At 37.5% G+C, this 15,174-nt stretch overlaps 1 protein-coding gene across 1 annotated transcript; it reads right to left on the bottom strand.

The window, feature by feature from the left end:
- Positions 1-334: 334 nt before the first annotated feature.
- Positions 335-3,255, bottom strand: LOC130997580 (uncharacterized). Its single transcript, XM_057922941.1, has one exon. The coding sequence runs from the start codon at positions 2,041-2,043 to the stop codon at positions 538-540; it is 1,506 nt and encodes a 501-aa protein (XP_057778924.1). The 5' UTR covers positions 2,044-3,255; the 3' UTR covers positions 335-537.
- Between the last annotated feature and the right edge of the window lie 11,919 nt (positions 3,256-15,174).

Below are 15,174 nucleotides of genomic sequence, written 5' to 3'. Positions count from 1 at the left end.
GATCGAAAAGATAACGTCAACTTGTACACGGACTCGTTATTATTTTTCAAACCTTGAAATGGCCTCTATATCAAGTTGCCCCTTAATAAAACCATAAGCCAAATTATGGAAACTCTCAAATATGACCTACAATATCTATCTTATATAACCATTATTTTATGGTCAAACGGAACCATTCATGATCAAGATAAACTTCCCATCACAGTTGGACAAATTGTTGTAATGTCTCAAAATATCCAAGGCCATATTAAGACAACACACCACGGCCACCTTTGTTGAAGTAAACCAACATTTCAAATCCACACTTTTGAAAAATGCAAATCTAACAAAGGTATTATCCAAGAGAAAATAATTAGATAACAAGACCCCATTGAAGGGGGCAAATGCAAAATACAACTTCCAAGCCAAACGCAGTTTTGCTATTCAGAAGAATGTGCACTTAGTGCCGCAAACATAACTCAGAAAGATATTCTGTTCCATACATTAGCTTACAGCACCATCGACAGCCTTCGTTGTGCATCTGACCTAGTAACATTTTTAGGTCAACATAAGATTGTTAACCCCGTGGAGAGGTCGGAGACACACATGAACTTCGTGTTCCTCTGGCCCCTCTCGGAGCTTAGGCACCAATATCTCGAGCACTGTACCTGGTCCATCGTAATATGCTTCTATCTTAGCATCTTCAGGAATACGGGTGGAGAGTGGAATCTCTCGAACGAATTCACCTGGCGGGCAGTGCTCGGAAGACATGTCTGTAAGCTTGAAAGTCCTATTGTGTCTCGTGATAAATGGGGTACGAGATGTACTCGTACAAGATACCTTGATGATCCCATGAGTGAGAGTGTTCCTCCAAGAAACTTTCACCCTCTGGAGATCTACAAATGGCAAGCTGATTAAAATCAGATAGCCTTGTTCATCCTCGTAAGTCGTCTTGGCAGCCGTAACGGGGCCATAAACATTCCTCAGCACCCCACTAAATCTATTTAACCAGTGTGGCTCATTAGGGTGAACTTCCAAGTCAGGAATTTTACTGGGAGATTGCACTGCAACATAACAGTCATCGTTGTTCGCCTGTGGGAAGAAATCCTTCTTTCGTTTGTTACAGACAGGTGAAGCATCCGCGTTGTCCCCATTGACGTGGCTAGCCAGCTGAGCGGACAAGTTTAGAACGGAGCCATTCAGCAGCTTCTTCGACTGAGAGTGTGGATTGGCCTTGACTGGAGCAAGCGGCCTATCAAGTTCGAATTCAGTGCTCGGGAGATTCCTCCACGTACCATAGTCACTGGCTTCAAGAGGAATGGTGAAGTTCAGTTCCCTTCCTGTCAGTTCAATCCATCTCTTCCGATCATCTTCATCAAGACTCCTGAGACTGGGGGAAGGGACAACCTCAACACCATGGACACACTGTGGATTTGAGAGCCCCCTATAGTGTTTCCGCTGCATTCTGTGAGAGCGGACAAACCCTCTATCAACGCTAAATGGAAAGGGGCGCTCTCCTTGGCGAGAATGGCCATTCATGTAACTCCGGAGCTGCATTTTACCTAGAGCGTTCTCGGGCCTTTCCTTGAAAACCCACATGTACATATTCTCCATATCATGCTGAACCATGAATGTATCGAGCTGTAGGTCAGATTTATCAAAGCCGGAAATCCCATTACCATCGAGTACTACTTTGGCCTTTGATTTCTCATTTAGCACAGGCTTGAAGTAAAAGCTGAAGAAGAACCAAGCACCCCAGATGCTATCTACCCTTTTCGCGATCTTTCTTCCTACTTTGGCGACGTTCAAGAAAGTCTCCGTCTCATACATCTGACTACCAAGCCCAACTTCAAGAATATCACACTGTTCGGGGTTCCAATGCAGCGGAGGGGGGCTTCTCTCTGCAAGCGGTAGATTGATATCTGGTGGGCGGGTTAAGAGGATCTGACGGCTCATCTCAAGGTCCAATTCGTCGTGAGTAGACAAGGCACTTGAATCCATGGACAAGAGGGTGGAAGGATGATGATTCTCCATTGACAGAGTTGTGAGAAGAGCATCCCCCATAGCAAAACCTCTCTTCTGCTGAGGGATAATTTTAGGTAATGGGTTTCACCTCAAAAACTACTTTGACACAAAACCAATCCTTATAAACACCTCCATCAAGGTCAATCCCAGCTACAAACTCCCATCTCCAACAAAACCCTCAAATTGCTCATTTTAAACACAACTTCCCCAATCCCCACAACCCAAGCTCATGAAACTACAACCTAAACCCAAATTAAAGGGAATGAAGCCCAAATTCCCCCAAAAGACCAACAAAGAAAAAAGTGAACGAAAATAAACAGAACCCTCAAAAGCAAACAAGATCTTGATCATAAACTAGATTACAAGAAGCAAAACTAAGCTAGATACCCAATCCCAAGCCATGAATCACCTTGAACCCTCCGAAGATATTGCAGCACACAAATCAAATCCATGATTCTACCAATGGAAAACATCCAAAAAAGAAAAGATACACGGAATCTGTTTCTTCATCTTCTTCCTTGTTAAATGTAAAAATAAAAGCCCAAATACCACGCCCCCTTTTCATATACAAATATATGATTAACACAATTATTGGTGCAAGATGAGATAAATATTACCAATCTATAAAGCCAAGGCCCAAGAAAAGCACCAAATCAGAGGGGATCTTGGAAGAATACCTTTTGGGATAAGCTTCCACAACCAAGAATCCACAGAAAAATGGGCAGTCTGAACAATCTATAGACTTGAGAATCCTCATATCGTTCTAGTTTCTTATACAGGATCTATTGAAACCCAGCAGAAAAGCAGAATCTTTAAAAATTTTGAATTCCGGCAGTCTCCCACAACACAACTAACAAAGCTCTCTAACTCTGTAACTGGGTAGAAATTGTGTCAGCACATACGGAGCAGTATGAGTATGGGCAAATGCATTTGCTTGGGGTGTTGTGTGTGGGGATAGTGAGACATGACGAGTGAGAAAAGGAAAACGCGTGTATTTGTTTGTTTTTATGCAAAAGAAAACGAATTCAGAAAGTGGGATGGAGAGTGAAATTTATAGAGAGAGAGAGAGAGAGGCGTTGGGTGGAAGCTGAATAATGGTTGGTGGCCTAGACAGCAGACGCTACACTTTCGACCTTCTTCATCATGCACTATTTCTATTTCTCAAACATTTCTGTATATTTATTACAGACTCCTTATATGGAGTTTCCACGCCCAACTACACTTTTCCATATTTTATTTATTCTATTACTATACCTTAATAATTGACCCAATCTTTGAGTCTAAATATGTCATTTTTTCCACTTATATTATCGGAGTATCTTTCTTCAACTTCTTTTTTTTTTTTTTTTGTTGAGTTGAGGGAATTGGAAAGGGAATGCAGTGGAGTTTCAACCAAAGACTTCACTGTTCACACATAGGAGGAGGTTGCATTGTTTGGTGTCTCATTGGGGACATTATCGTAGTATATTATATAATACAAACTTTAATTATAAAATCAAGTTTATATAACTCGTGTTTGTTTGCATAATTTTATGTTTTTTTTAAAAAAATTATTTATTTTAATGAAAAATCTTTTTTTTATCTAATATAATTAATATATCAAAGTGACGATTAATTATGTGAATCTAGTTGGGTCTGAGCGTGGAACCCCAGTCTCGATGCGGTTACCACACCATAGACAATCTCTCTTCTTTTTTGAACTTTATAAAATAGAGAATAATTTTGAATTAAATAATTTCTAATGAATTATAGAAACGTAATTCTTTTTTGTACGAATAATGGGACGCAGTTTAACCTATATTTTGATTAATAGTATTTGCTGAGATTCTTGAATTTAAAATTACCCTTCTACCCTTGCGAAAAGGAGAAATATAGCCCATATCACTTTTCGTTTAAGAAGCGTTACATTTAAACTAGAATATTTTTTGAAAAAACAAAAGATGAAATTAAGGGGCTAAAATCACCTGAAAAGGTGTCGCTCCCTGCGCCGTGTGCACTGCTTTACTTTTTCCTTTTTTTTTCTTTTTCTTTTGAAACCGTAATAATAAAACTTCATTTTTGCTGTGGCCAGCACATGCACATGATTGACTAAAACCTTATTGACAAAAAGATTACAATTAATATATCTTTATATATATAAAAAACAAAGTAAATGTCAATAAATTTAATTTGAAGGGTAATTTTGGAATTGATAAAAAAAATTAAAAATCAAATTTAATTAACCAAGAAACTGTCGTTAGGCATTAACCAATAACATAGAAGGTAATAATAGGTTGACTGCATTTTATTTTTGAAAAGAGAAAACTGCCGTTATGCATTAACGGGGCATTTGCAAAAATGCCCTTTTCTTATAAACACTTGTAAAAATGCCCACTTTCGTGAAAGTGGGCATTTTTACAAGTGTTTATAAGAAAAGGGCATTTTTGCCTATTAACACCCAAGAAAATAGCTAATCACCAAATACCTGTGCAATACATTATTTAAATAATTTATTTATTTCTTATCTTATTTTATAGATAGAACACGTTTTTTTTTTGCATTTTAAAGTAATTTCATATTATGTCAAATATATAATACACATGTTGACCGAAAGATTATGAAATGATCTTAAAAAATAGATTTAAAATAAGCAAATTATGATAATTTAAAATTATAATATATAGAATAATTTATATTTATAAATAATGATATTTTCCTTTAGAAGGAATAATATTTTAATTGCAATTAGAAACTGTATCATTTTTATAAAAAAAATTCAAATTATGTTTTTTATTTATTTCATTCGAAAAAATATTAATATGACATTATGTAATTTTCATAAAAGTAAATGACATTTTTTATAAAAATAAATGATCCATTACAAATTATACTTTTACTAGATGCAAATGACACTTTTAATTGTAAAAAATGATAATTTTCTTAAGTGCAAATGATTTTTCGCATGTGATATTTTTTTTATAAAAGAAAATAATATTTTATATAAATAATAATAATTCATTAGAAGCGATAATTTTAATGCATACATATAACACTTTTAAAAACAAAAAATGACACTTTGTCAGATTGACCCGGATGAAAAGGGAAAAAATGCGGGAGGGGAGTGGGAGGGTCGGGCCCAATACGGGCACGAGTTTGGCAAAATTAAATATAAAGCTCCAAAAATATATATATGCAATGCATATATATTTTTAAAATTTTCACATATTGATTATTATTTAATAGAAGTAATATATTTTAAAATCTTTGTATTTATTAATAAATATTAAATTTACAACACATATAATATTCTTCGCGCATCGCACAAGAAGCGTTTAACTGACGTTTGGGGGAAGGGTTTAATTGCACCGAGATTGGACATCGAGGGCCTGATTGATGCAATGTCGAGTATGGGTGGCTAAACGTCATAGGGGTGTCGTGTAAGGGGCAATTACTACTTTTCCCCAAAAATTATAGTCACAATTTTCATTTTTAGACATAGTCCCACATCTATTTTTCATTTTTTATCCTTATAAATACCATTTATTTATAAAAACACCATCATTAATTTAATCTCAACCTCTCATGTCTTATAATGGTAGGATCATTTTTTTATTAAAAGTTTTGCCTATCAAAGTGTCGTATTTTTGATGGACGGAGAAAGTATATTATATGTGTGTAGTTCACGCGAGTTCAGAATTATAATCACCGCGCATCGCGCGGGAGATACACTAGTACTATATGAAAAGGGCAACATTCAATTCAAAATCAATTTCAAAATTAAACGACAATTTTATAATTATAATAAAATTAAAAATTTATTTATAAATTATATTTATTCTTTTTATTTTCTTTATCTTTATCTTTTTTTATTTTATTTTATTTCTTTCTAAAATTATGAAATTCAACTAATTATAAAGTAGTATTTAATATGCATATCAAATTAAAGATCACGGTAAAAACTTTAATTTGATACTATTTTATGTAAATGTTTGATTGACAATGTAAAAGTTATATTTATTTAAAAATTAAAATTTTAAAACATTCTCTCTCTTCTCTCATTTTTTTTAATAAATCTATTTTTCATTTGTTTTTCTTTTTTTATTTTATTATCATTTTTTTTAACTTATACTCCATCCGTCCCATTTAATATGACCCTCTTGCCATTTTGGGTTATCCCATTACAAATGGCCATTTTCGAAAAGCGAAATATCTTTATCTCACAAAAAGTTGTGGGCTCCATCATTTACTATCACTTTTCTTCTTTAATCACTCTTCTTTTTAATAATCGTACCAGAAGGAGTCATGCTCAGTGGGACGGAGGGAGTATTTTTTTTTTTGCCTTTTAATAATATCAATTTTATTATTGTGATTTTTTCTTAATTTTTTAATTTTTCAATATTCAACTCAAATATATTTAATTAAAATTAATTTTTTTATTACATTTATAAATATGATAATTGAGTTCATGTCAAATTTATATAAATATAATATAAAAATATTTTCCATGCATTGCACGAGATACAAATGTTAGTTAATTTCAAATAGACCAACTTAAAATTCCGAATATAATTTTGTTCATACAAATTTCTTATCATTCAGCTTTTTCTTTAGTTGGAAAGGGATGAATGATGGAGATTAAATTAGATTTTTTTTAATAAATAAATAATTAAAAAGATTGTGCGACGATAGATTCGAACTTGAAATTAAAGATCTTAATCACTATACTAATAAACCAACACACTTATATAATCACAAATTAACTTCGATAGATTCGAACTTGAAGTTAAAGATTTTAATCACTATATTAATAAACCAACACACTTATATAATCACAAACTTCTACCTTTTTTTAAGGAAAAAAAATATAAAGATCACGTCACAATTAACTCAAATTTGAGACTTTTAATCTCAAAAATTAATACTCTACTGTTATACCATCACACTCACACGTTATAGACTTTTCTATTAACATAAAAACATAATGTTTAGTAGTTCCTTTTTCATTCTCATCGAATAATAAACAAAGTCATTGAACTATATTATAATTAATTATATCATGATACTCATTTCCACTTACAAAATCATTGAATTAGATTATAACAGGCGCATGCGACTCATTAGAGTAAACAAATTATTGAATTTGCCGTTTTGGAATGTTTTTAAAAAATATTTATTTTTATTTTTAGACACTGTTTCACTCTCAACAAAATAAGACTCATCTTTTATTTACGCACATTCATTTAATATTTTTTAAAATAAATGCAACAAAAAATACGGCATATTTTTTGAAGATAAGAAAAGTTTCCATTTTTTTTCTTCTTGAGATTGTAAAAATAAAATTTCACGGTGGTCCAAAGATCGCTGATAGTGATTGGTTGTTACAAGTAACGTGGCGTTCCATCCGGCTTGTAATCCACTAGTCGCAAGATGCTTCAGCTTTGTCCGATTCTTATTTTTTTCACGCAATTATACAAGTTTTTACCATGTTAGAATTGTCCTTCATACAATCCACGATAATATTATAATTAATATATATAAATATAGACACAAGAGGACTAAAATAAGTACACTTCTTAAGATATAAAATACTCGCTCCGTCTCATTTGTATTGGCCCCTTACTTTTGAACACAGAGATTAAAAAAGTCTTTATTTATGAGTTAAGTATGTGGAGTGCTTTATTTTTGCCCACTTAGAAGTCCTTATTTTTGCTATTTTAAGAAAGGGACCAATACAATTGGGACAGCCCAAAATGACAAGGGGGTCAATACAAATGGGACGGAGGGAGTAAAAATCATTTTCAGCCCTTAGATCATCAAAATTTACGGTTGATTCATCATCATGTCGGATGCATTCATGGTCCTGAGTTCGAATCTCAAAAGTAGCAAAAAATTATTTTTCGCAATTCATACCTTTATACAACGAATTCATACGTATTCTACATAAAATTCATATATTTTTCCTAATTCTTATCTCTTATTTTAAGAGGTGCTCTCACGGTAGCCCTTCCCTATATATATATATATATATATATATATATATATATATATATATATATATATATATATATATTATTAAACTGTGATTTTATTAAAAAATAAAAGAAAAAACCTAACAAATTCTTGAAAGCACAAGAAAAGCAGACTAAAAGCCGAGCCTCATTAAAACCTTTTTACAGAAAACCCAAAGAGAAAGACTGTAAAAAGGAAAAAGAGTACTCGTCTACCAAACGAAAGCAAAAAAAAGGAAAGAGCGAAAGAGAAAGTTTCCGGAGCTCCGGCCGAACCATCGCCGCCAAACAATCTCGGCTCAGACCCAAACAACATAAACAAAACACAGAAGACAGAAGACCGGTGAGACGTCGTCGCTTCTGCCAACCACCAACAAGCCCAAACAAAAGAAGGGAGACTAAACGGCCGGTTATACGCCGTCGCCGTTAGCATCCCCAGAAGAACAACCAACCCAACCCCGCAAAAATGGCCGGCAAAACTCCGATGCCGGAACCATCCCACCCAACCAAACTCCACAAAGAAGACCAAAACCCAGCAGCAAGGGTAATTACACGGCCGGTGAGACGCCGTCGCCGTTAACACCCCCACTGCCGATCATAAGCTAAAAATGCAGCAAGAGCTCTGCGCTCTACGCTGACTCTGCACAAAACCAGGAGCTCAGCTCTGGAACGGCTCTGCTCTGGCAAGGAAAACTTCTCCGCACAAAACATCCAGCTCTGGAAAGACCAGATCTGAAATCACGCTCTGCTCTGACCTCGGAAAGCTGAAAGCTCAACTCTGGCGAAACGGTCTGCTCTGCTCTGGTGAAACTGCTCTGCTCTGGCGATTCTACCCTGGAATGACTATGCCCAGCTTTGGCAAAACGGCTCTGCTCTGGCAAAACGTCTGCTTTGCTATGGCGAAACGGTCTGCTCTGCTCTGGCGAAACGGCTCTGCTCTGGCACACGGCCTAGCTCTGCTCTGGCGAACCAGCTCTACTCTAGCAAACGGCTTTGCTCTGACCAATCATCTCTGGAAAGTCCAGAGCTGAATCCCAGCTCTGCTCTGTCCGCAGACTTCCGAAGGCTCTGCTCTGATACACGCGGACTCCCATCTCTCACCAAGGCGAAACAGGCATCAATGTTTAATGCGAACCGCGCTGTGCGTCGCTATATCCATAATCACCGCTAACTTAACCTCCTCAATCGCATATGGCCACCAGCCCTCAACACGATCCTGATTAGCCATAATATCCGCAACTCTATTTCCCTCATGGAAAATGTGCGACACCTGCAAATGGAAGTCCGACAGCTTAGCAAGCACGTGCTTCCAGAGAGCAACAAACCGCCAAGGAACATCCACACCTCTCGAATTAAGAAGCCGGACCACATACTCAGAATCAGCTTCGATCCAAAGCAAAAGCCAACCACGATTATGAGCAATCAAGATTGCATGAATAACCGCCAACAACTCAGCTTCAAAAGCAAACCCACGACCACCCTTAAAATGAAAACAGCCGCGCACCCAACCCCAGCTGTCCCTGAAAACCCCTCCAGCCGCAATATTACCTGGCGAACCATAAGCCGAGCCATCCGTGTTTACCTTCATCCAGCTGACAGCCGGCGGCCACCAATGAACCTCAATCAACCTAGGCGGGGGCATCGCTCTGGTAGTAACACCAAGGCTACGAAGAATGAGATAATCCGACCAAGAATTGTTGGAATGACCCAACTTTTTGAAATTCGCATCCAACTCCTTAAAAGTGACTTTGAGAAAGCCTATCACCATCTTGGCATGAAAAACCAACTCCTAAAAAATAACCCGATTGTGGCAATCCCAGATTTTCCACAATAAATTAATAACGCCCGCCTTCCAAAAAGAACGAATCAAAGAGCTGAACTCCGAAGACCAAGCCATAACCAACAAACTATGAATGTCCGCGCACTGCATAAGCTCTCATTTTTGAAACCAATCAAGAAACTCACCCCACATAGGTTTAATGACATCACAATCCCAGAACAGATGATTGATAGATTCCTCCGCATGTCCACAAAGCACGCAGCGGTTGGGACCATGCAGACCCCGACGAATAAGGCCATCAATCGTCGGCAAACGCTGATGTATAATACGCCAACACACAATCGAACGCCGGTCAGGAATAAAGCGCTCCCAAATCCACTTCCCCCACAAAACTTTAGGAAAGTCTTGACTAATACGCGCATAGGCCGTGGCAGCCGTCACAACACCACTCACCGAATGCTTCCAATACCGTGTATCCGCTTCACCACCCACATGGAGCAATAAAATATCAATAACAATATCAGGATAAGTAATAATAAAATCAGGAGTAAAGTGCCATATCCCATCAAAAAAATAATCATCCACTGCTTGCTTCAAAAAATCATGCATGAAGTGAGGCACCTGCAGCTTGTCCGTCATTCTATACCCAAGCCAGTCATCACACCAGAACAACGTGTTAGCTCCAGAACCAATATACGAATAGGAATCATCAACCAACTGATTCACATGATCACGAACACTCGTCCACATAGGAGACGACCCAAGATTATGTTTAGCATAACCAAAGGAGTTGAGATACCGCGTGCTCAAAATCTCAGCCATAAAATCCGTGCCCTGTACCATGCGCCAAGCCAACTTCATCAAAAAACTGTTATTCATAGCAGAAAAGGAACGCACTCCTAAACCTCCCTCCACACGTGAGCTGCACACACGCGACCAACTGACAGAACACGACGGCTTCGTATCAATGCAGCCGGTTCAAATAAAATTACGACAACAACGATCCAAGCTATAAATCAGGGATTTCGACCATCTGTAAATCATCATAGAGTGAGTGACCGAGCTCTGAATAACAGAACGAACCAAACAGATGCGACCAGCCATTGAAAGTTGAATCCCTTTCCAGCGAGCAAACTTCTGAATAATCCGATCATGAATAACAGCAAAATAAGAAGCTTTGATTCGACCAACAAAAAGGGGAATGCCGAGATAAGTAACCGGAAGCCCACCCATAGAGAACCCCAAAGTGCGTAGAATACCATTTTTCAGAGCCGGTGAAACTCTGTCAGCGAAGAAAATACGAGACTTATCTGGGCTGCAGATTTGCCCCGAGAGCTCACCATACAAATCCAAAATCTCCTTGATTTTACGAGCATTCTTAACAGAGGCTTTGCAGAAGAGCAGAATATCATCGGCATAAAGAAGATGAGTAGGAAAATGCATCGAGCGGCTAAAATCCATGGGAACAAGATGTCTCGACTGCACACAGTTCAGGAAAATGTGACTAAGCACATCCTCGACAATACCAAAAAGAATAGGAGAAAGAGGATCCCCTTGCCTCACACCACGGGAACAGGCAAAGTAACTGCTAAGCTGACCATTGTAAATAATTGAGATGCGAGCTGAACTAAAAATGACCGAAATCCACCGAATAAATCTCTCATGATAACCATTCACCCTAAGCACTTGCAAGATAAAATCCCAACTCTTCGTATCAAATGCTTTACGGATGTCAATCTTACATGCCATATTAGAACGTCTACCCGTTCTATTCATACAGCTAAATCCCTCCGATCCCAAAACCATACAATCATGAATGGATCTACCACTGATGAACCCAAACTGATTCTTAGAAACACAACGGGAGGCAACCCTCTCCAAGACGCGTAGCCAAAATCTTTGAGACAATTTAAAAAAAAAAGTTGGAAAGAATGATTGGCCGGAGATCACCACAGTATCCACCGCATCCTTCTTAGGGATGAGAATCAACGTGCTTACATTACAACCAGCCGACAAATAGCTATTGAGAAAGAAAGCCCGAATGGCAACAACCACATCAGCTTTAATAATACTCCAATAATTGAAAGAAAAAACCAGAAAACCCATCTGGACCAGGCGCGCTATTAGCATCCATCCCAAAAACAGACGCCGCAATTTCCTTATCATTTGGAATACTAGTGAGAATACCATTCTGCTCCTCAGTAACACAATCATCAATAATGGCTTCAAGCATAACTCCATCCACAGTGCGCGGGCTATCTTCCCTAAAAAGACCAGAGAAGAAATTAATAATATGGTCCTGAATGACATTCTGATCATAAACCATGGAGCCGCCGATCTTTAAGTGTTCAATCCGCTGAGATAGCCTCCTGAACTTGATCAACCGATGAAAAAATGTGGAATTTCGATCACCATCATTAAGCCAGTTCACCCTACTCTTCTGCTGTAAGAGACTACATTTCTTGTTGAGCAAAGTCCCAAGCGACGCCTGCACCGAGACTTCCTCATCAAACAAAGCATCAGAATACCCCATCTGTGAAATTTGATTCTGCAAATCACTTAGCTTTCGTTGACCATCCGCAATCTGAGTATCCACATTACCAAACCCCGTTTTGTTCCAAGTTCTCAGATCCATTCGTAACCTTCTTAGCTTAGCTTGTTGGGAGGTAACCCAAATGTTTTTCTTTGGTTTGTTTTTCTTTCTTTTAGTTTCGTTTTGTTTCGTTTTGTTTGTTTTGTTTCTTTGTTTTGTTTGGGTTTTTAGTGCGGTGTTAAGCTTGGAAGTTGCGAGAGCTCGCGCTTTGTTCATGCCACCGCCAGAGGAACAGGTGTTTCTCTGGCAGATTTCTGGAGGTCTTCATGTTCCAGCGCATCCTTTTTATACTCTTCGCTGCGCTACCCAGCGCCGCCACTCTCTTCTCTGCCCAAGGTTAAACCTTTTCGCCGCCTCTCACGATGGTTCAGTTTTTCATTGCCGATAATCAGGGACGTTTTCTACACTCTTCTTATTTCTTTTATGCCCTGAGGACATGGCATGTTTTAAGTGTGGAGGGGTGTTTTGGAGCTTATATTTTTCAAAATTGGGCGAAATTTATTTTTCTATGCTTAGTTTTTGGTCTCGAATCTTGCTAATTTTTATGAATTTGTGGAAGAGAAGAGGGTTTTCGATGTGCATTTCCGGTTTGTGTTTGTTCGGTGGTTATTCTTATTTTACTTTTGATATATGTTTCTTGATTGTGCAAAGAATTATGAGTTTTGTTGCAACACTTTTGTAAGTAAGTAAAACGTGATTTGTCCGGTAAATGCTAGAAGGAGTGTTGTCATTGTGATTGCCTACGATCGTATCTTATCTGTGAAAATGTTGGACGAATTGCCAACTCTAAAAATTGCCAGCTCTGAAACATCTGGCCTGTTCTGAAATGTGATAGCTCTGAGTCTCTGCTCCTCTAGTCTAACTATGAGCATGGGAAACCACGTGAAACAACTTTGGATTACATCCAAAAGGTTTTATTTCATGAATTATGGCTCAACTGTCGAAATCTCAAGCACACAAAAGTGTGTAAATTGGTGATATTGATTATAAAGGCGATCACATTAGGGAATTCACTTCTAGCGGAGAATTGGGTCTGATCGAATTACTTGCATTACTCTTTTGTTGCTTCTTAAACTTTGAGTTACTTTCATGATCGAGAGATGTATGTTGATTGTAAAGTTTTGAATTGACTTTGTGAATGTTGGATGGAAATGAACATTGTTGAAATCAATCTCTTCCTAGGATTCATATAGATTTTGCTTGAGGACAAGCAAAAGGCTAAGTGTGGGGGAGTTGATTTATGCTTAATTTACTATATTTTAAAGGGTTTGTATGTGCATGTTTTAAGATAATCTTCTGGAAATTGGTGCGTTTATGGTGTATTTTATGCTTTGCAGGAGATTTAGGCTTTCGAGATGGAAGAATGCAGTTTTGGAAAATTTTGGATGAATTTGGCGTTTTCTAGGTGTTCTGGTCTCCAGAGCAGAGGAACCGACATCTCCAGAGCAGAGAAATCACCATTCCTCTGGCGTCAGAGAAATCAAAGACCAGAGCAGCGAAGTCAACTCATCAGAGCAGAGAAACCAATTGCCAGAGGAATCGACATTTCCAGAGCAGAGGAATCAATCGCCAGAGAAATCACCATTTCTCTGGAGTCAGATAAACCAATTTCCATAGTAGCGAAGACATCAGAGCAGCGGAACCAAGTCTCCAGTGCAGCGGAATCAAAAGCCAGAGAAATCACCGCTCCTCTGGCGATACCATTCCGCTGACAAACCATTCCGCTGGCGATCCATTTCTCTGGCGAGGTCAGAGAAATCGTCATTTCTCTAGCGTGATCCGTTTCCCGGGTAACATCCGTTCCTCTGGCGAGAAGCTGCGAATTCGGCAAGAGTGGGAGTATTTTCCGGAGCGCGCATCCAGCTGGAAAGTTGCCTTATTTTACACGATTCTATTACCTTTAGAATTCTACTTTGCATGGAAACTTTCATGGTGATCCGAAGGAAATCTGAAGCTTATAAATAGGTCCTCTTTTGACCTATTCATCATCCCCGAACACCTGAACATTTATATATTTTCAGTTTTTTTTAGCTTTAGAATATTTTAGCTTTTTAGCTTTTAAGGCTTGGATCAAGATTGAAGATTCAAGTCGCTACACTAGTTTTTATTCAGTTTTTATACAATTCAGTTTTTACAATTGCGTTCTTTTTAATTATGTTTAAGTTTTATTTCAGCATGTCTGGCTAGTTTCCTTTAGCTGATTCTAGGGTTTGTAAATAGTTGATTGAATTTATGTGATTTATTTGTTAATACCTTTGTGCCTTCTAGTTTATGATTCATAATTCCTGGTGCTTAATTTCTTGTGAATTATCTGATCAATAGTTTGCATGTTTAGCTATTCGGTTTGAGACCTAGTGGAGATAACTGTTTAGCGGATTCAGGAATGTATGATATGATTTTAACCTTGAGACCTAGGTGGATCATAGGGAGCTATTCTTAGGAGCTATTGGGAGTTAGTAGATTTTCTTGAGACCTAACGGAGATAGAGAATTTATTAATCTACAATCGTTGCTGCTCTAGCGAGAGTAATTGATTAATTAAGTGATCTCTCATCATAACTGGATTAAATTGGTACATAGGATTAATAGATTAATTACGTAGATTTAGTTAATGAATTTACTACCCTAGGATCAGTTGTCTTTCATATTTGATTTTTCTACGAGTGTTTATTTATTATTATTTGCGCTTTAGTTAATCAAATCTCTACGTTCTGTTGCCTGTCTACTACTTAAGTTTGTTTAGGATATAGCTAAAGTAGTTTCGTTGTGTCAGTCCCTGTGAATACGATACTCGGTTACTTATTATTTGTG

Source organism: Salvia miltiorrhiza, chromosome 8 (assembly GCF_028751815.1).
Source record: "Salvia miltiorrhiza cultivar Shanhuang (shh) chromosome 8, IMPLAD_Smil_shh, whole genome shotgun sequence".
Classification (NCBI taxonomy): Eukaryota; Viridiplantae; Streptophyta; class Magnoliopsida; order Lamiales; family Lamiaceae; genus Salvia; species Salvia miltiorrhiza.
Note: the sequence above shows the minus strand (reverse complement) of the source record. Positions and strands in the feature narration are given on the sequence as shown.

Coding starts and splice junctions, on each gene's coding strand:
- LOC130997580 (XM_057922941.1), bottom strand. CDS start 2,043: ATGGGGGATGCTCTTCTCACAACTCTGTCAATGGAGAATCATCATCCT.